The sequence below is a fragment of the Papio anubis genome, chromosome 1 (genome assembly GCF_008728515.1).
Source record: "Papio anubis isolate 15944 chromosome 1, Panubis1.0, whole genome shotgun sequence".
In the NCBI taxonomy this organism is placed as follows: domain Eukaryota; kingdom Metazoa; phylum Chordata; class Mammalia; order Primates; family Cercopithecidae; genus Papio; species Papio anubis.
The window spans coordinates 52,527,055-52,549,555 of record NC_044976.1 but is presented as its reverse complement, the minus strand read 5'-3'; the positions used below and the strand labels follow the sequence as shown (position 1 = coordinate 52,549,555).

The 22,501-nt window shown below is 42.3% G+C and overlaps 1 protein-coding gene across 2 annotated transcripts in view; it reads right to left on the bottom strand.

Annotated features, from left to right (window-relative positions):
- The window catches only part of TCEANC2 (transcription elongation factor A N-terminal and central domain containing 2), a 49,066-nt gene extending 26,598 nt beyond the window's left edge, over window positions 1-22,468 (bottom strand). The window contains exons 1-3 of one of the 2 annotated variants that reach the window (XM_031669039.1): window positions 22,220-22,468; window positions 21,463-21,606; window positions 6,436-6,577 (exon numbers count right to left, since the gene is read on the bottom strand). In XM_031669039.1, the coding sequence (XP_031524899.1) occupies window positions 6,436-6,577; window positions 21,463-21,564 (244 nt within the window). In that variant the 5' untranslated portion in view covers window positions 21,565-21,606; window positions 22,220-22,468. The remainder of the gene's footprint in view (window positions 1-6,435; window positions 6,578-21,462; window positions 21,607-22,219) is intronic. The other variant, XM_003891927.5, reaches the window with a different exon arrangement.
- Window positions 22,469-22,501: the final 33 nt, after the last annotated feature.

Genomic DNA, 22,501 nt, shown 5'->3' with positions numbered 1-22,501 from the left:
CTTCTATAAAAATCCTTCTCCACTTGCCTAGGCAGATATTCACTGTCTCCCCCGTATTCCCACAGACCTTTGTACATCCCTTGATTTTAGCATTTTCACGTCAATCATTATTATACACCTGAATGCCTATTTTTCCAGAGAATGTGGGTGCCTTACAAACATGAACCATGCATTATTCTGTAGCACACAGCATAAGGCACTGGACAAGGAAGGTGCTCAGTATGTGTTGAATGAATGAATGAATATAGATTCTATAAAACACAGATCAAATGATGATCCAAGGCTCTTGCTAATCCTCATCTTGGTTATCAATCTTAACAATTTAAGGGGCTCACCCTGTTATTATTCTCCTACATTAACTTCTCTCACTCTACAGAATCTTTGCCATTAGCATTCAACATGTTAGGATCCTTTTCCATCTTAAAAAACAGAACTTTCTTCAATCCCACATTCCCTTTCAGATATTGTCACCTCTCTTTTCTTTTAATACCAAACTTCTTGAAAGAGTTGTCTATTTTGTTTCATTTTCATACATCTTCTTCACTCCTCAAGCTTCTGCCCCTAGCCTGACTTCTGAAATGGTCCTAAGCAAGATCATTAATGACTTCATTTTGCAAAATCTAATGTGTAATTTTTAGATGTAGCTTATTCGGCACTTTGACAAGAATGGACAAAGCTAACCAATCCCCTCCTAGAAACACTCTTTCCTTTGCAATCTATGACAGCATTCTTTTGTTTTCTTTCTGTTTCTCTGGTCGTACCTTCTCAGCTTCTTCTGTAAGTCCTTAAATACTGGTGTGCTTCTGGATTTTAAACTCAGCTCTTGGGTCTTCTTAACTTATATACTCATCCTAGGCAAGCTTATGTACTATTTTGTTTTTTGTTTCTTTTTTTGAGACAGAGTCTCGCTCTGTCACCCAGGTTGGAGTGCAGTAGAGCGATCTCAGCTCACTGCAAGCTCCATCTCCCGGGTTCACACCATTCTCCTGCCTCAGCCTCCCAAGTAGCTGGAACTACAAGCGCCTGCCACCATGCCCGGCTAATTTTTTATATTTTTAGTAGAGACAGGGTTTCACCATGTTAGCCAAGATGGTCTTGATCTCCTGACCTCGTGATCCACCTGCGTCAGCCTCCCAAAGTGCTGGGATTATAGGCGTGAGCCACTGCGTGCAGCAGCTTATCTACTATTATCACACCATTTCCCAGGTCTATGCTGATAATGACTCCCCAGTGTATAGTTACAACCTTTACTTAGCTTCACTCTTGTATTTCTAGCATTCTGTTGGACATTCCTTTTGGGATGTTCCACAGAATAAGTCTAAAATGGAACTTATTATTCCCTCCACCTCCAAACCTGCTGTTTCTTATCTTAATGAGTGGTACTGCCATCCACCTACTTGTCCATATCAGAAACCTAGCCCTCAGCCTTCACTGCTTCATCTTCATTCCCAACATCCAATCAATCTACAAGTCCTTTGGATTTATTACGTGTATGTCTCTTGACTCCAACTACAATTTCTTCATCTCCATGATTACTACTCCATCCAGGCCACTCTCATTTCTTATGCAGATGTTTTAGGAGCTTCCTAACTGAGCTTCCTGCCTCTAGGTTTGCTTGTGTCCAACACTTTTCCCACATGGCAACCAGATAGATTTTTCTAAACTGAATATGTCATTCCTCCATTCAAAACTCTTCAGTAATAATTATACTATCTTTAAGATAAAGACCAAACTCTCAAGTTTTATGGCAGACTAAAGCTACTCTTTCACTGCAGTATTACTAGATCCTGGATAAAAGCCACCTAACCCCAACAAAAAAGTTAGCAGAGGCTAGAAGGGTGCACTCAGGGAGTGGTAGGGTTATCCTAAGGGCTGATATCAGTAGCAATGCTGCTGAAATACTTAGCTTTGGGCCAGCAGTGATGAGGGGAGCTAATCCTCGGCACTCTCATACTGAGGTGAGATCCTTAAGAGGTGTGCTAAAGTATTCCAGGTCAGAGATGGCCTCTGACTGTTGGCAGAAACAAAAGAAGTTAATCCCCTTTGGAGGGAAGCTTCTCAATTTAGACCCACAGAATTCCTACAGATAGAAATACAGGCTGGGCACAGTGGCTCATGCCAGTCATCCCAGCATTCCGGGAGTCCAAGGCAGGAGGATCACTTGGGTACGAGAGTTCAAGACTAGCCTGGGCGAGACCCCTTCTCTATAAAACATTTAAAAAATGATCCAGGCATGGTGGCATCTACCTGTAGTCCCAGCTACTCGGAAGGTTGAGGCAGGAGGATCCCTTGAACCCAGGAGTTCAAGGCTGCAGTGAGCCATGATTGCACCACTGCACTCCGGCTTGGGAGACAGAGTAAGACCCTGTCTCAAAAAAAAAAAAATAAAGTTAAAAGAAAAATAGAAATACAATAATGAGTTTGCAATTAAAAATCAACAAGCACATGGGAAGGGAAGTACCATCAGTCAGCAGAAACAATAAACAACAGATTTAAATCCCCAAGAACCATAAATATTAGAATAGTCAGATGAATACAGAAGAGCTAGATATTAAATGTTTAAGAAATAAAAGGCACAATCACAAGAATGCACCAAAAAAAATTTATAGAAAACATTTTGGGGCTGGGTGCAGTGGCTCACACCTGTAATCTCAGCACTTTGGGAAGCCAAGGCCAGTGGCTCATGCCTGTAATCCCAGCACTTTGGGAGGCTGAGGCAGGCAGATCATGAGGTCAAGAGATCAAGACCATCCTGGCCAACATGGTGAAACCTCTTCTCTACTAAAAATACAAAAATTAGCTGGGTATGGTGGTGCGTGCCTGTAGTCCCAGCTACTAGGAAGGCTGAGGCAGGAGAATCACTTGAACCCAGGAGGCAGAGGTTGCAGTGAGCCGAGATCACACCACTGCACTAGCCTGGCAACAGAGCAAGATTCTGTCTCAAAAAAAAAAAAAAAAAAAAATTGGGGATAAAACAAATTTGTAAAAATGAAAAACAGTTTTTGAAATAAAGACCTTAATAAATGGGCTAAATAGCAGATTAGAGTCAGCTGAAGAGAGAATAAGTGACTTGGAAGATATGTATCTGAAGATATTACCCCAGAATGCTGAGTCAGACAGAGATAAAAAATAGATAAATTAAAGGGTATGAAGAATAGAAGACCTAACATGCTTCTAATTATAGAATCTCAGAAGGAGGGAGCAGAAATAATGAAAGAGAGTAACTTTTGAAGAAATAATGGTTGTTGCCAGGCATAGTGGCTTACACATGTAATCCCAGCACTTTGGGAGGCTGAGAAGACTGCTTGAGCCCAGGAGTTTGAGACCACCCTGGGCAACTTAGCGAGACCCTATCTCTACAAAAAATACAAACATTAGCTGCATGTGGTGGTGCATACCTGCAGTCCTAGCTACCTGGGGGGCTGAGGCGGGAGGATCACTTGAGCCTAGGAGTTCAAGGCTGTAGTGAGCTGTGATTATGCCACTGCACTCTAGAAAGACCCTGTCTTTAAAAAAATTATAAAAAAAAAATTAAAAAAAAAAAAGATAATGGCTGTAAATTTTCAACAATGAACATGAATCTGCAGGTCCAGGAAGTATAATGTATCTAAGATAAATGAAAAGAAATACAGGCTATGGTAGCCAGTCTACAAGTTAGGTTTCAATGATTATCACCTCCTGGTATTTATACCTTTATGTTGCCTTCCAAACTGTATCAGGGTTGGTCTGTGTGACCAATAGCATATGACAAAACTGATGATATATCACTTCTGAGATCAGGTTATAAAAGACACTGTGGCTTCCATCTTGGTTGTTCTCTTGCTTTCTTGTTCTTTCCTGGATCACTTGCTCTGGGGAAAGCCAGCTGCCATGTCACGAGCAGCTCCAAGGAGAGGCCCACATGATGAGAAACTGAGGCCTCCTGCCAGCAATCCTGTGAGCCATTTTGGAAGCAGATCCTTAAGCCCTGGTCAAGCCTTCAGATGACTGCAACCCCAGCCAGCAGCTTGACTGCAACCTCATAAGAGACCCTGTGCCAGAACCAACCAGATAAGCTGCTCCTGGATTCTCAACTTTAAAAAATTGTGTGAAATAATAAATATTGTCTTCAGCAGCTAAATTTTAGAGTAATTTTTACACAGTGATAGATAACTAATACATATGCCAAGACCAAACAGTTCTGAATGGCTTACAAAGAACCTTCTCCATCTGGTCCAGAATGTCTCTCCAGTCTCATTTCTTGCCATGCTCTCTAAAGCACATTACATTTCTAACACACCAAACTACTTTTAGTTTCTGGAATGCACCATGTTCTCTCCCACCTCCACCTTCTATATAGCTCACGTGATGTACCCTGGCCTGACACATTTCTTCAACACCTTCTGCCCTACTCCTAACACATATAGTCATTTTGCTAACTTATCCCCAACATCAGAGCACTCATCACATTGTATGATAAAGTCTTGTTAAACTGTGTTTCTATTAGACTTCAGGCTCCAAAAAGGCAGGACAATATCTGTCTCCTTCATTATTATGCCTATATAGTTCCCAACACAGAAAAGGTACTCAGTAAATATTTGTCCCTTATAACCCACAGGATAGGAACAGGCAGGAAGACTAAAGGTTGAAGAAATGTAAACACTCTCAGGCAGTGATCCAAATGAAATCTTCAGCATAGCAACTGATGTAACTACAAAGAAACCAAGAAACTCCTATATTCCATACAACCTCAGGTTTAGGGGAGGCTTGGGATAGAGTCAAAACTCAAAGTTGGATGGTTTCCAGGTCCTCTTAAGTCAAGCCCTGTTGTGGTTTCGTTATGATCCTTGAAATGAAATCTCCAAACATCAGAAATACCCATTCTTGAAAGCATACTCACAATTATACTCAAACACCAAATAGAAATTATTTTTTTAATTATAATCTTCAAATCTTCAAATCCAGCCTATTTAAGTTATGATCATATACAGTATTTGTGGAATGTGCTTAACTATATACATATATATGTACACATATACATGTCATAAAATATTAATCACTAGTACCCTCTACTGGTGGAAATACTTTATCTGCTCATATGAATGGTCTTATTGCCCCCTAGTGATTATAACCTATAAAGACAAAATCCAGCAGCAGATGGGAGAACCTCCTTGGCTACAATAGTAGGGTTTTATATTCTTAAAGCATCTGATTTTCTCAGATTCTGGTTTATATTACAGGGGTACAACTCTAAGACTCTTGGGGGGCCCTCTGGGGATTTTGCACAGCTCTTCCCAGCTGTTAGTGCCAGTTCTGAAGCTGCTCTCTCTTCTGCTTCTCATGAACAAGAGGTCAAGGGGAGGCAGACAAGGCAATGGCTGCCCTAGTGAGGGCAAGAACAGCAGCTGTGAATGACTGTCCCGGACTCCCTGGGGAGCTGGGAGCAGCTTGAGTAACACATGTTGGCACTTCCTTGCATATTATTCACAGTTGTGTACTGTACTAAAATGGCAATTCAACATGGTCCCCGACTTACCTTTTAAGTATCTCCAATGCTATAATATCAAGATGTAACTGAAATGTCACCTCCTCTATGAAGCCTTTTCTGAAGTCCCCAGTATATACCTTGTTTAGATTAGAATAGTACCCAGAACACTATTTACATGTTTTTATTTATAACCTACAATATTTCACTGTTCCCATTTGTCTATATGCTTGTCTCCGCTACCAAACCCTAAGTTTCTTTTTTTTTTTTTTGAGACAGAGTCTGAGTCGCCCAGGCTGGAGTGCAGTGGCACGATCTTGGCTCACTGCAACCTCTGCCTCCCAGGTTCAAGCAATTCTCATGCCTCAGCCTCCTGAGTAGCTTAAGATTACAGGCATGGACTACCATGTCTGGCTAATTTTTGTATTTTTAGTAGAGATAGGGTTTTGCCATGTTGTCCAGGCTGGTCTCAAACTCCTGACCTCAAGTGATTTGCTCACCTCAGCCTCCCCAAGTGTTGGGATTACAGGCATGAGCCACCACACCCAGCCCAAACCCTAAGTTTCTTGAGGTCACAAATGATGTCGTATCCATTTCTGCATACCCAGCATCTAGCACACTCAAAATGTTATCCATGTGTTATTGCCAGTTATGCCAGTAAGTACATAAATAAAATGTAAGCACTTAGAAACTTTCATGGTAATTTGACAAGGGTAATTCTATATCTGTTGAAACTAATTTTAAAAACGGGCTTGTATTTTGTACATTCCATTTCATTTTTCTGATTTTTTTTTTATATATTACCAAGGTACTGGTCTGCAACCAACAGATAATTTTTTAAACAACAGTCCTTTACCAGAGAATTGAAAGCATTGATAAGGGAGATAACTTCATGTTTGAAGGACAGAGGATGGAAAGAAGGGAGACAAAATATAAGCTTTCTTAAAAAATAAAATTAAGAAGGAATATACCTATCTTTGTTGATTTTAACACTTCCCTGGAGGGTATTTTCTTCTTTAATTCTTGTAAGGCTTCAATGAGATTCTCTTTGGTTTGATCAGGAAGTTCCAGCATAGTTTTCCATCTTTTTATGTCTTCTACAACCACAACTCTCTGGGAAAAAGAAAAGTCATTTGGAAAATGGAAAATTTGCATTAGAAAGACATCTGCCTTCACCTGAGCTAATGGGGCTCCTATTGACATATGAATTATTGATTATGACCTAAACCAAAGTACAGTGTATCTGATGGCCCCAAATGATGGGTAATTGCTTAAAAGCAGGTATGGCTTACTGCAAATCAGGAAGAGAGGTGCATCTATTAGGAAAAGTGCAAGTTTTAATCTTACCATCTCAGACACCACTGGGCACTTAGCAGTGAGAGGCAATAAGGATGAGAAGAGAAAAACAATGCTGAGGTGAATCAACTCTATAGCTCACTTAAGAGTGTCTTAATTCATAGGCAAGAACAATGAGCAGAGAAGTCAGGCATGTTTATTTCAACAATCAAAAGCACACTTCAGTAGTTCCCCACTTCCTAGAGGATAAAACTCAAAACTCTCTCTTGTTCCAGTAATTGTTTAAATCTTCAAACACATAGAAAGGTACAGCGAGTAACCCACTATTTATAATGGAAAAAATGAACACTTTGCTATTTCACATAAAATAATAAAACATTATAAAGTTTAAGTATCTTTGTACACTGCATCAACTCATTCCCCTCCTTCCCTTCCTAGAAGAAACTATGTACCATCTTAAAGCTGATATGCATCTTTCCATTAAGTATAAAAAATTAACAGTTAAAGAATCTGGGTGAAGGAGATGGGAAAGTTCTTCATACTGTGTTGCAAACTTTTCTTTTTTCTTTTTTTTTTTTTTTTGAGATGGAGTCTTGCTCTGTCGCCCAGCCTGGAGTGCAGTGGCCGGATCTCAGCTCACTGCAAGCTCCGCCCCCCGAGTTCACGCCATTCTCCTGCCTCAGCCTCCCGAGTAGCTGGGACTACAGCCGCCCGCCACCTCCCCCGGCTACTTTTTTGTATTTTTTAGTAGAGACGGGGTTTCCCCATGTTAGCTAGGATGGTCTCAATCTCCTGACCTTGTGATCCGCCCGTCTCGGCCTCCCAAAGTGCTGGGATTACAGGCTTGGGCCACCGCGCCCGGCCCAAACTTTTCTATAGTGTTGAAATTATTCCACTAAGAATTTTTCAAAAAGTAAAGTGGGAGACTTTTAATTTGCTTTTATAACTACACACACACAAAAAATCTCATCTTGGATTGTTATTATCTGAGGGAGGTGGGCACAGTGAGGGAACTAAAGGGGATTCTGGGATTCTGGTAATACTTTCTTGATCTGGATGCTGGTGTGTTTATTGTGAAAATTCCTCATGTACACTTATGATTTGTGCACTTTTCTATATGCATTTTCTATATGATAGTTTGATAAAAGCAACAAAAAAAAGTCTTATCTCTCTCCCTTGGCTGGTGTCTGCTTCCAGCCTAGAAGCCTATGGTGGGAGGAGGGTATGTTTGATTTCCCTCTCACCCCAGCTTTGCTTCTCTTCCTCTCCAATCCGCTTGTTTGCTTTGGTTTCTGACCCTTCCAGGTTCAAAGCCAGGAAAAGGAAAAGAGGAAAGGGGAAGGAAAAGCCTTACTTTAACATAGTGATACTATGCTAATCAGGTTTTACTACTACCTGGACTTGGCAGATGTTGAAAGCTGACTTTCTTTTTCTCGTATAGGTTACTTTTGCAGTTCCTTGGAAAGCTCCCACTGTTGAGCTCTCACCTGCAGTTCCCATACTGTGGGCACTGTCTCCTTCTGCCAGCCACCCATAAGTCCTCTCGATTTCCCAGTTTTTGGCAACCCACCTCCCACAGGCTCTCCCTGTAGGGATCCCACTGCCTTTCCAAGTATCTTTGTGGACCCATCCATTTTCATTCAATTCCAGGCCAGCCAGCATTTTCTCCCACACTTGCCCACACCTTTGTCCTAAAGAATTTGGTAACAGCCCTCCCAACGCACCCACTTCTCCTTTTGACATCAGTCAGCCACTCTCTGTCTTTAGACTTTCCCAGGCATAGTCTGATCTCTGTCCACCAACCCCAGGAACTAAAGTCAAGTTCTTCAAGTGAAAAAATACCGTGGCACTCCTGCTTCATCCAGAGGAATTCTCTCTCCCCTCTTCCTTTAACTTCAACCTACTTTATAGCTTATGGTGGGTGATGGGTTCAGGATCCCAAAACTGGTCTTCAGGTATTGCCTTCTGTATAGATGGTCTAAAATCGCATTGGGAAATATCATTTGATACCTACTGCTTTGTTCTCAGTCTTCAGGGGCATTAGTTAAAATTGAGACAGTCTTTTTCTAGGATCTGTTACAATATAAAATGGTATTAGTGTTAAACTGTATGAAAAATAAATCAATAAAGCCAAGTAAGGGGAAATTTTGAATAGGAAGAAAGTGCAAATATCATGTCTTTTTCACCAATGTATTTTATTGATTTATCCATACTGAAATATGTAATCCCGGTTGATCTATTTTAATAGTATTAAATAGTATTCCATTATTTTTATATACAAATGTCTTAGAAGTTTAAAACTATTCCCCTATTAAGTATTTAGTTTCTTTCCCCATATTTTACATGTTATAAACATTGTTTCAATGAACTCAATGAACTCCTGTCTATGACAGTTTTTTGTATATTGTCTTCATCTCTTTACTTTCAACTTTTCTGGGTCATTACACTTTACATAACCTGTGGCTGCTTTATTTTGTTCCCTGCCTCCTATTCCAATCTGAGAAACTCTATCTTTTAATAGGCATGTTTAATCCATTTGTATTTATTATGATTATTGATATATTTGAACATATTTTCTCTTCTTTTTTCTTCTTTTATATCTTCTATTTAACAGTTTTCTTTAATCTATTTTTTTCCTTTTTCCTTTTTTTGTTTTCTATAGATGGGGTCTTGCTCTGTTGCGCAGGCTGGGTGCAGTGGTAACAATCATAGCTCACTATAGCCTTCAACTCCTGGGCTCAAGCAATCCTCCTGCCAGCTTCCCAAGTAGCTGGGAGTACAGGTACTTGCCACCATGCCTGGCTAATTTTTGTTGTTGTTGTTGTTGTTTTTGAGACAAAGTCTTGTTCTGTCACCCAGGCTGGAGTGCAATGGCACAACCTTGGCTCACTGCAACCTCCGCCCCTCCTCCCCCAACCTGTTCAAGCAATTCTTCTGCTTCAGCCTCCCAAGTAGCTGGGATTGCAGGCATGCACCACCACGCTTGGCTAATTTTTGTATTTTTTGTAGACGTGGGGTCTCACTCTGTTGCCCAGTGCCCAGGCTGGTCTCAAACTCCTGGCCTCAACTGATCCCCTCACCTCAGTCTCTGAAAGTACAGGGATTACAGGTGTGAGCCACTGTGCCCAGCCCCTTTTTTTTCCCCTCTATGGTTTGGAAGTTATGTATTATATTTCTATCATTTGAGTGTTTACCCTTAAATTTTTTTTTTTTTTTTTTTTTTTTGAGACAGAGTCATGCTCCGTTGCCCAGGTTGGAGTGCAGTGGTGAGATCACACTGCAGCCTCGACCTCCTGGACTCAAGTGGTCCTCCCATCTCAGTCTCCCAAGTAGCTGGGACCACAGGTGGGCCACCACAACCTGCTGATTTTTAAATTTTTTTGTAGAGATGGGGTCTCACTATGTTGCCCAGGCTGGTCTCAAACTCCTGGGCTCAAGTGATCCTTCTGCCTTGGCTTCCCCAAGTGCTGGGATTAGAGGTGAGCCACCATGCTCAACCTGTCCTTACAATGTTTAAGATGTATACTAACAAAAATTGATACCAGTATTCTCCTCACAAGCCTCTACTTCAGAAACCCCAATTCCATGGCTTCTCTATCCCTTATGTACTTTTTTCTTTCATATTTCTGTCTCTTCATTTCTCTATGATACATCCTGAGTGAATTCTTCAGAAATCCTAAGTATTTCTCTCTTTAGCTATGGCCTGCCTATGTTTAACCTGTTTGATATGTTTCTGCTTCAATAAGGATATTTTTTCATTGGGCAAGTTCTGTTTTTCTTCTTCTCCAAACTTACCTATTCTCTTTTCATACTATTCTGTTCTTATCTTTTGGTTTCTATTCCTTTATGTCTGTGATCGTGAGGTCTGGAGGCAGGGAACCTAAAGCTGATTCGCGCTGACTTCCTAGAACAAAATCAAAAGGAAAACTCGGGCTGGGCACTGTGGCTCACACCTGTAATCCCAGCACTTTGGGAGGCCAAAGTAGGCGGATCACCTGAGGTCAGGAGTTTGAACCAGCTTGGCCAACATGGCAAAACCCCATCTCCACTAAAAATACAAAAATTACCTGGGCATGGTGGCACATGCCTGTCATCCCAGTTACTCGGGAGGCTGAGGCACAAGAATCATTTGAACCTGGGAGGTGGAGGGTGCAGTGAGCCGAGATAGCACCACTGCACTCCAGCCTGGGTGACACAGCAATACTCTGTCTCCAAAAAAAAAAAAAAAAAAAGGAAAAATGCAGAACCAACCAAACTGGTCACATGTCTAGTCTTTATTTGCACAGGGGTATAATTTTGTAACTTCATTTCAGCCTCTGATTGGTCCTCTTCTGGAACCAATCAGACATTTGCATAGGGTGTAACTTTGTAACTTCACTTCAGCCTCTGATTGGTCACCTTCTACAACCAATCATACTGGTTGCAGGCCACTACTTCATTTACACACGGTGTAAGCCAAGTAACCAATGGGAAGCCTCTAGAGGATATTCACACTATTCAAACCCCAGAAAATTCTGTAACCTGCACTCTTGAGCCTGCTTGAGCCCACTCCCACTCTGTGGAGTGTACTTACTTCAATAAATCTATGCTTCATTGCTTCATTTGTTGCTGTATGCATTCTGTCCAATTCTTTGTTCAAAACGCCAGGAATCTGGACACCCTCCACCAATAACAAACATTTTAAACATATTTAAGGTCTCTTTGAGATTGTTTTCTTATCTTTATTTCTTGGGGTAGAAATTCTATTACTTATATCTGTCTGCTCATTCTCTCTCGGTAATTTATTTTCTTATAGACTTTGTAATTTCTGACCATTAGTTTATCCTTGTAGGGGATTGTGTTCTATGAAAGTCCTCTGCACTCTAGGATATGAAGTGTCTTAACAGAGAAATCTCACATTGGCCTTTGCCAAGATTTGAATTTTCTCAGTTCTAGGCCAGTTTTTATATTAATCTTTTTCAGTTTTGCAAATAGACTGAATTTAACTACAGCTAGCTTTCTGGGTTGGCAGGTTTCACATCTGTGGATTCAACCAACCATAGGTCAAAAGTATTTTTTAAAAAATAGATGGCTGCATCTGTATTGAACACATAGAGCCCTTTTTCCTTGTCACTATTCCATTAACAATACAGTATAAAAACTACTTACATAGCATTCATATTGTATTAGGTATTACAGATTGAGTATCCCTTATCCAAAACGCTTGGGGCCAGAAATGTTTGGGATTTGGGATTTTTGAATATTTGCATTATACTTACTGGTTGAGCATCCCTAATCCAAAAATTCAAAGTCCAAAATGTTCTCATGAGCATTTCCTTTGGGTACCATGTTGGCACTCAAAAGTGTTGGATTTTGCGACATTCTGGATTTCAGATTAGTATGCTCAACCTGTAATCTAGAAATGATTTAGATTATATAAGAGGATCTACATAGAGTATAGGCAAATAGCACACCATTCTATATAACAGACATGAGCATTCGTGGATTTTGGCACCTGTTGGGGGTGGGGGGTCCTGGAACCAATCCCCCACAGATACTGAGAGACGATTGTACACATATTCATGCATGGTAATAAGAATGTGGTTCCAATTTATTATTATTGTCAACTCTTTTTCCATCTAAGACCCTGAGAAGGTAACAATCTGCTTCCCTGGACCAGTGGATGGAATTTTTCGAGCTCATTTGTCACAAACATATGGTAGTTCTGTTTTGGCTTCCAGCTTCACATGGGAGATCAGTTCTAGCTCCCCACATCACAATAGCCCGAGGTCTTATCTCCCATCCATACTGGCCTTAAAATCCAGCCCCTAAGCATTATATCTGGATTCAATGTTCCCTGGAACTATTCAGCTTCAGCTCCCACTTACAGCTCTGATTTTGGCATTCCTCTCTCTTCCTGGCACCTAAGGATTTCCCTTTCTTGCGTTCAAGCTCAGCTCTGTATTGGAGACTTTTTTTTTCTTTTTTTTTTGAGACGGAGTCTCGCTTTGTTGCCCAGGCTGGAATGCAGTGGCATGATCTCGGCTCACCGCAAGCTCCGCCTCCCACGTTCACGCCATTCTCCCGCCTCAGCCTCCCGAGTAGCTGGGACTACAGGCGCCCGCCATCATGGCTGGCTAATTTTTTGTATGTTTGGTAGAGACGGGGTTTCACTGTGTTAGCCAGGATGGTCTCGATCTCCTGACCTCGTGATCCGCCCGCCTCGGCCTCCCAAAGTGCTGGGATTACAGGCTTGAGCCACCGCGCCCGGCCCTAATCCAGCATTTCTACATGGCTGGAATCGGGTTAAGGGTTCCACATCAGATAATTTCAACATATGGAACTAAAGAAGTCCAAACCCTAGCATGGCATAAAAGGCCTTCCATGACTTGGCTCCTGACATTCTTTTCAGTCTCATCATTTGCTCCAGATACACCAAACTATTTACAGCTTCCTTTTGAATTTCATACTCTTTGCCTGGGAAGTTCTTTCTTTGCCTCATTTACCTGATAAATACTTATTTATTTTTTTAAGACTCTTCAAGCATCACGTCTTCTATGAAGCCTTTCTTGCCTCTCCTCTACCACATTTTACCATACTCCACTTTGCATCCCTCTGCAACTTGTATAGACTCCTATTATTGCATCTATGCTTTCTGCAAATACTTACCATCAACAAGGCTGTCTTTCCCTTGAGGGCTGGAACCATTTCTCATTTATCTCACTATCCCCAGTGCACAGTAGGTGTAACTGAACAAAACTATTTCTACCTTCAAGGACTAAGTATAGTACAGTTTTCAGATATGAAATTTTAGGTCAGGAATAGGAAAAACATCAGTCTATTCAAGAGCAAAAGAATTCCATATATATCAAGAAATGTCTCAATCTCTAAGCATTGGCCAGAAAATAGATCACTCTAATTACTTGGAGGAACAAAAGAAATGGACACAAAATATCAATAAGTATGCTACAATGAGTAGTAGAACAGTTATTGCCAGAAAGAAGATGTGCTTTCCAATATACCATCTGGTTTTACAGTTGTGGATTGCTGAAATGTCAGGTTTGACAAAACCAATTAGGGAAAATGATTCATTCATAAGCAGTTATGTGGGCACCATTCCACTGGTGGGGGCAGGAGGCAACATATTGGCTAGTTGATCCTACAAAGGAAGGAAAGGTTTATAGAACATTCTGAAGCAATTAACCTAAAAGAATGGGTATACTCTAGGACCTTTTAATTTTAAAAAATCTCTTACTGCAACCAACAGAAGAAATCACTTCCTCTTAAGGGAGTAAAAAGAGATTAACCAAATTAACCTTTACCACTTAAATGGACATTACATGAGCTCTATTGAGAATCACTTTTATAGAATGTGATAAGCCTATGGCAAAATTACTTGTAATATATAGTGATAACAGAAGTACAATGGTCCTAATATTCCAAGATTTTAATACCTCTTCGGTTTGGCATTCAGAAACTTCCACCTTTTTTTTTTTTTTTTTCTGGCTCACACTATCTGCAGGACCCAGATTGTCTAGTTCAAATCCCAACTTTGCCACTAATGGCTACGTGACTTCAAGCAAGCTACTTAATCTCTCTGTGCCTTAGTTTTGTTTTTGTTTTTGTTTTTTTTTTTTGAGACGGAGTCTCGCGCTGTCGCCCAGGCTGGAGTGCAGGGGCCGGATCTCAGCTCACTGCAAGCTCCGCCTCCCGGGTTTACGCCATTCTCCTGCCTCAGCCTCCCGAGCAGCTGGGACTACAGGCGCCTGCCACCACGCCCGGCTAGTTTTTTGTATTTTTTAATAGAGACGGGGTTTCACCGGGTTAGCCAGGATGGTCTTGATCTCCTGACCTCGTGATCCGCCCGTCTCGGCCTCCCAAAGTGCTGGGATTACAGGCTTGAGCCACCGCGCCCGGCCTTGTGCCTTAGTTTTTAATCTGTAAAATATAAATGATAAAAGCATACATTTCACAAAGCTATTATTAAGATTTAAAGAGTTAATATTTGTAAAGCATTAGTTAGCACAATGCCTGGCCTGTAAAAATGGACTCAATAAATGTTAGTAGTAATCCTTATTACTACTATCATCATCCTCCTCCTCAGCTTTGGTTTTACTATACAAGCCCCTCCTTTTCCATACATGAAAAGAGGAAACTATCGGTTTTTACTACATGCCAGGCCCAATGGTTAGCCCTTTCAACATGAATTTATTTATTTCACTCTCATAATAATCATGCAGATGGGGTACTGTTATTTCTGATGTTATTGATGAGGAAACTAAGTCTTGAACATTTAGTAGGTTCTTGGCATTAAAACATAATGCTGATGTTTGGAAGTCACTTGGCAGAAAGTGGACCAAGCTGACTCTAACATTCACATTTAACTCAATTTCTTTTTAATTTGCCATTGTGAACACACCAAGCATCACGCGTACATAGAGGAAACAGAAGAGCACATACCACTCATTGAATGGTTACATGTCACTACTTCCCTAGAGTATATCAGACCTAGCCAAATCCTCCCGTCCCTTTATGGTGCCCTGCCACATAGCCTTCTTTGGGCACTAAAACAGGTACTAAGCTCTCTCTTCTCTTACCTTTTTTTTTTTTTTTTTTTGAGACGGAGTCTCCCTCTGTCACCCAGGCTGAAGTGCAGTGGCGCGATCTCGGCTCACTACAACCTCTGCCTCCCGGGTCCAGGTGATTCTCCTTCCCTAGCCTCCTGTAATCCCGAGTAGCTGGGATTACAGGTGCCCACCACCACGCCCGGCAAATTCTTGTATTTTTAGTAGAGTCGAGGTTTCACCATGTTGGCCAGGCTGATCTGAAACTCCTGACCTCAGGTGATCTGCCCACCTCAGCCTCCCAAAATGCTGAGATTACAGGTGTGAGCCACCACGCTTCTCTTAACTCTTAACCCTTATTGTCTACATGACAATTCTGTAATGGATCACATATAATTTTGTAGCATTTATTTTATTTTTTGAGACAGGGTCTTGCTCTGTTGCCCAGGCTGGAGTGCAGTGGTATGGTCATAGCTCACTACAGCCTCAACCTCCTGGGCTCGAGCAGTCCTCCCACTTCAGCCTCCCATGTAGCTAGGACCACAGGTGCATGCCACCACGCCTGGCTAATTTTTTATTTCTTTTTTTTTTTTTGAGATGGAGCCTCGCTCTGTCACCCAGGCTGGAGCACAGTGGCACAATCTCGGCTCACTGCAACCTCTGCCTCCCAGGTTCAAGCAATTCTTCTGCTTCAGCCTCCCAAGCAGCTGGGACTATAGGCACGCACGATCATGGCCAGTTAATTTTTGTACTTTTAGTAGAGATGGGGTTTCACCATATCAGCCAGGCTGGTCCCAAACTCCTAATCTCATGATCCACCTGCCTCAGCCTCCCAAAGTGCTGGGATAATAGGTGTTAGCCACTGCGCCCGGCTGCTAATTTTTTTTTTTTTTTGGTAAAGATGAGGCCTCACCATGTAGCCTCACCATGTAGTTTGGTCTCAAACTCCTGGGCTCAAGTGGTCCTCCTGTCTTGGCCTTCCAAGTTCTCGGATTATAGGCATGAGCCACCACACCTGGCTTCATCATTTATTAACTTCTTATAATTTGATCACTTTTCAGCAAGTTTCATGAGGGTTCGTATTTTGATCTTAAATTTCTCTTACGTTCTCTATAGTACTTAGCATTGTGCTATGCATAAGCTGTTTCACAATATTTGTAGAATACTTTACTATCAAAACCCTACAACGGCATGCCAGAATCCAGATGATTACCGTTTATTCAATACTTTTTACCTACAGTGTAGCACACACTGTGTTAGGTCTTGGAGCAGAATCAGAACATAATAAGATATTACAGTCGTGGGTCTCAGGAATTCATAGTGGATTGGAGAAAACTACAGGTAATCAGACAATTACAATACAGTAAAGTAAGTGCTACGACAGATACTTGAACAAAATGTTGAGAGTACTAATGAGAGAAGGATTAACTACCTTATAGAACCCAGAAAGCATTTCAACGTTCATTTATTTGACAAATATTTATTGACCACTTAATGTGTGTCAGGCACTGTGCTACGCCCAAGGGTAGAGAGGTAAATAAAATACTCAAGGTCCTGGCCGAGTGTAGTGGCTTATGCCTGTAATCCTAGCACTTTGGGAGGCCAAGGCAGATGGATCGCTTGAGGTCAAGAGTTCAAGGCCAGGGTGGCCAACATGGTGAAACCCCATCTCTACTAAAAATGCAAAAATTAGTCGGGAGTGGTGGTGGGCCCCTGTAATCCCAGCTACTCGGGAGGCTGAGGCAGGAGAATCGCTTGAACCCAGGAGGCAGAGGCTGCAGTAAGCTGAGATCATGCCACCGCACTCTAGCCTTGGCGATAGAGCGAGACTCTGTCTTGGAAAAACAAACAAACAAAAACAAAACAAAACAAAACAAAAAAACAACTCAAGGTCCTGTACTCATGGAGCTTATAATATAGGATTTATAGACAAAGTGGTTCTTGAGTGGGTTGACAAATGGGTAGAAATTGACTCTGTAAAAAGAAACAGAAGGGCTTTCAAGGAAAAGAGACCAGCCTCAAGTTCAAGGAAGCCCTGAAGACATGGAAGGGAAGAGCTTACACAAAGAATAGCAAGAAATAAGGTGTGGCTGGAATGCATACATACAAAGGAGGGGCTACAAGACATGAGATGATAAACACACTGGGGTAGAACAGGTCTCATGTGCCAAGCCAAGCCTTTTATTTTACTTCATTTGGTCATTCAGAAAAATGTATTGCAGCCTACTATAGGCAAGTCCTGTGCCAGGAACCAGTGACACAAAATCAATGAGACATAGTCTTTCAAGAAGCTCAGAGCATAGCGGGGCACAGGCATGTAAAGAAACAACCAGGATACAGCACAAATAAGTACAATGATACAGACATGTTTAATATACAGGGATGGCTCAAAGAAGGGAGTGATTAGATTGGCTCTGTGTCTCAGGGACAAAAGGGTGGTCAGGAAGGGCCCCATAGTAGAGGATTTGAACTAGATCATGGGAGATGAATAGGATTTTATAAAGGAATGATGACAACAATAATAGCAAACATTTACATAGTACTCAGTATAGGCCAGACTCTGTACCAAACACTTTACATATGTTGACTCACTCAAATTTCGTAATACCTTATAAAACAGGTATTATTGATCCCCATTTTGTAGATTAAGACGGACACAGAGAGGCTAAATAACTTGACCAAGGTCACAAAGGTAGTTAAGTGGCAGAGCTGGGATTTTAGTAAGGCAGTCTGGCTCCTAAGTCTGTGTTCTTAATTATTGCATTACATTGCCTCCAAGACAAGATAGTAAGGGAATTCCAGGCAAACAGGACAGTATATGCAAAGGCACAGAGGAAGGAAAGAGCACAACATCTTTGGGGAACTGTGAATGGTTGACACTGGATGAGGCATAAATAAAAAGACTAGCAGGGGATGAGGCAGGCAGGTGCCAGGTCATGGAAGGCCTTGGGTGCCATGTAAAAAACTGTGATCTTTATTGATGGGTAATGAGAAACTATGGAAGGATTAGGCAGGAAAGTGACCTGAGTAGATTTTCTTTTCTGTTTTAGACATATTTCTCTGGTGTAAGAGTGGAATGGAGGTGAATGGGGGATGCCAAAGGCAGGGAGACAAGTCAACAGACCATAGCACTGCTCTAGATGAGAAGTTGGATTCTGAACTTAAAGTGGAAGACAAGTTAGTATGGGCAAGAAGGACTTTTAGAAAGTAAAACTAAAAATTGAGGCCAGGCATAGTGGCTCATGCCTGTAATCCCAGCACTTTGGGAGACCAAGAAGGGCAGTTAGCTTGAGCCCAGAAGTTCGAGACCAGCCTGGGCAACATGATGAAATCCTGTCTCTACAAAAAAAAAAATTAGCCAGGTATTGTGGCATGTGCCTATAGTCCCAGCTATGATGTGATCATAGTCCCATGATCATATCACTGCACTCCAGCCTGTGTGACAGAGCGAGACTGTCAAAAAAAAAAAAGAAGAAGAAAAGAAAAGAAAAAAGAAAATTCAATATAAGAGAAAAAAGAGTTAAGGATGGTTCCTGGATTTCTAGTCCCAGTTACTTGGTATATGGATATACATTAATACAGGAGAACAAGGAACAGGTTTGGAAGAAAAGCTAATGCATTATGCATTTAAGGGGAATGTTGTTACATATGCCTGCTGTTTTATTCTTTTTTTTTTGAAATGGTATCTCACTTTGTCATCCAGGTTGCAGTGCAATGGTGCCATCCTGGCTCACTGCAACCTCCGCCTCCCAGGCTCAAGCAATCCTCCCATCTCAGCCTCCCGAGTAGCTGGGACTACCGGCGCGCCCCACCATACCCAGCTAATTTTTGTATTTTTTGTAGAGATGGGATTTTGCCAAGTTGCCCAGGCTGGTCTCGAACTCCTGGGCTCAGGTGATCGACCCGCCTCGGCCTCCCAATGTGCTAGGATTACAGGCATGAGCCACTGAGCCCAGCCTGTTGTTTTATTTTTATTCCATAATTTTCATATCATTTATTTTCATCATCACACATAGTGATTTTCAACTGGGGCACAAGAAGGAACCCAGAAGGGAGAGGGGTAGGAGGAGGTATATTAGAATATAGGTGTTTGGGCCGCATGCCGTGGCTCACGCCTATAATCCCAGCACTTTGGGAGGCTGAGGCGGGTGAATCACGAGGTCAGGAGTTCAAGACCAGCCTGGCCAACATGGTGAAACCCTGTCTCTACTAAAAATACAAAAAATTAGCCGGGTGTGGTGGTGGGCACCTCTAATTCCCCACTACTAGGGAGGTTAAGGCAGGAGACTCGCATGAAACGGGGAGGCAGAGGTTGCAGTGAGCCAAGATCCCACCATTGCCCTTAACCCCAGGCGACAGTGCGAAACTCCATCTCAAAAAAAAAATAATAATAATAATAATATGGGTGTTTGTAGGTGTAGGTGAGTGTATGTGTAGTTCAACTATTCCTTCCCACCTTTTTCCTGGAGAGAGTCTGACATGATCCCTCATTGAGAATCATTGCTATGTACAATTATCCATGAATATTCTGACAAGGTAGAGACAGTTGAAAACCTTGAATGTGTTCTAAGCAGTCATAGAACTGCAAGACTAGGACAGACTTTAAAGATCATCTAGAGTTCAGTAGGGCTCAATCAAGTGCTGTCTGGAAATATGTGACGGCATTTTCAGTTATCAGAATGGGAGGTGCCATTGGCATTAGGTGCCTGAGAGCCAGGGATGCTAAGTATCCTGTAACTCACCAGCAGCTCCAAATAATGACAAATTGTCTTGCCCCATACAACAATAGCACCCCCTTGAAGAAACACTGATATAGTTCAATCTCCACATTTTATAGATGAGGAAACTGAGGTCTTAGAGAAGGGACTGATTTGCTACTAAAGATCACCTAGTTACCAGTAGGGCCTATTTATACTCTCCTTCACTGCTTTCCAATATGGGTCTGGTAAGTCTGTGGGACATCCAGAAAAGGAGTCCAACTAAGTATGTGTCAAGTACTCAGAATGCTGCCTCGCTCTTACAGTCCTTTGCACATTTTCTCTAGCCCCAGATCCTCCTACCTTCTGAAACCTAGGCTGGAGGTGCAGTTCTGGCAGTTTTAGCATAGAAAGCCTAAAGAATGGATGTCATCCTGGCCAAATACATAAAATGTGACAGAACTCTGAGGAGCACGAACACTAGGAACCTATTGGAGGAAGAAGAACTGATAAAAGAAAATGAAAAAGATATTTAAGAGGCAAGGTTCAGGATGACAAAGGGGACCAAGTACAAGTTGTTTTGTTTCATTTTAGTAAAATAATAATTACTTTAGCACTTATTGGGTGACTATGTTGATTGATTCATTGTATCTACTCTTTGCATCTTGCTTGCAGACATCAGACTGAGTTCAAGGCAGCAAAGAGTTCATTAAAACAGCCTCTTTCCAGCTGGGGGCAATGGCTCACGCCTGTAATCTCAGCACTTGGGGAAACAGAGGCGGGTGGATCATTTGAGGTCAGGAGTTCGAGACCAGCCTGGCCAACATGGTGAAACCCCATCTCTACCAAAAACAAAAATTAGCCGGGTATCTGTAATCCCAGCTACTTGGGAGGCTGACGCAGGAAGATCATTTGAACCCAGGAGGTGGAGGCTGCAGTGAGCCAAGATCGTGCCACTGTACTCCAGTCTGGGTGACAGAGTGAGACCCTTTCTGAAAAACAAAAACAACAACAACGACAACAAAAAACAGCCTCTTTCCTGGTCTCAGCTGAAGCTGTAAAGCCATTTGATACAGTTCTGGGCAGTAAGATGTGAGAGAACAGCATCAAAACCCACCCCTAAATGAGTCTGTACAGGGTAGGTATATAGAATCATATCTGGTACTTTAACATTCCTAACAGACTACATTTTGCAAAAGAATAACAACAAATGGGACTTGTCCTACCAGCTACCATACATGCTGTAAACCTGAGTAATTACAAGGATGTAGCAGAGGTGTGCGGAAATTGATAAATGTAAGTCTGTACAGCTATGGGGGAAACAAAGGAGGAGTGGTCAGGTACACTTTGCGGGAGGAGGCATAACAAGAAATAATTCATAGGTCTTTTCACAACAGAACCTCTGGTACCACCTTGCTATCAGTCCTTTGCACATTTCCTCTAGCCCCAGATCCCCTCTCACCTTCAGAGATTCAATCGTGGCCTGCTTGTAAACCTTTCCTCCAGAATCTTTCTTCTGAGGGCTATTCTGGATTCTGGGCGTTCGAATGACGAATTTATCCATTGTTAGGGGCCTCCGACTACCTTGACGTGCTTGCAGCGTGTTCTGGTCAAGAAAGACGGTAGATTCTAAAACCTCACTAAAGACTGCCGTGATATTTGCTCCCCAAAGTAACACAATTGAGTTCTCTGGAAGAATTCATGAATTATGGGGACTCGAGTGGAACTGACAAGAAGATTTCCTCCTGAGGAACTTCCTAAGAATTGAAACTGTAAACAATCATCAGCCTACGTCCTGGGTTAGGAGGTTCCTAGATTCCAGAAGTGCACGCTCTAGGTGGGATTCCAATATTGGGGGGATTGGCCCAATATTGGAATCCCACCTAGAGCGTGCACCTAAGCCCTCTTCCAATTAAGATTGGGCTGTGGAAGGGTTAGGATTACACTAGGCTCAATGCCGCCCTCTTAACAATCACCTCACCACAGCCACAATCCCAAGGGTTTCCCTGGTAATCAGCAACTGACAACCACCTCCAGAACACAGCAGGGAGTCTCACAATACGCAGCCACCCCCTGGAACAAACTGCTTGGTGGTCAGAGGACCCTACCCACGGCTGTAATCTCTGGATCCCCGAACAAGGAGAAACCCCATCCTCCTCGTTCTCAGCACTCAGGAGCTCGGGTAGGGGCACCTAACAACGGTCTGGCGTGAGACCCACCAGGAAAAGCAGCCCTGGCAGCTGCTGTTGGCGCCCTCCAGACTGCAACCCCGTAGGCTCCCAAGCCCAGTCGTCTGTGTTGAAACTAAATAGACGCTTCCTCCCAGGGCTGTAGTTCCTCTGAAGAAACTCCGCCGGCCCTCGCGCCTCTGGGCCACAGCGAACCACATTCCCCAGAATGCACTACGAAGAAATACGGACAGAAGGCGCGCCGAGGGCGGCTGTAGTTTTCCGAGACCAACTTTCCCGACAGCACCGTGCGCCTCCCGCCTATGGAGAACT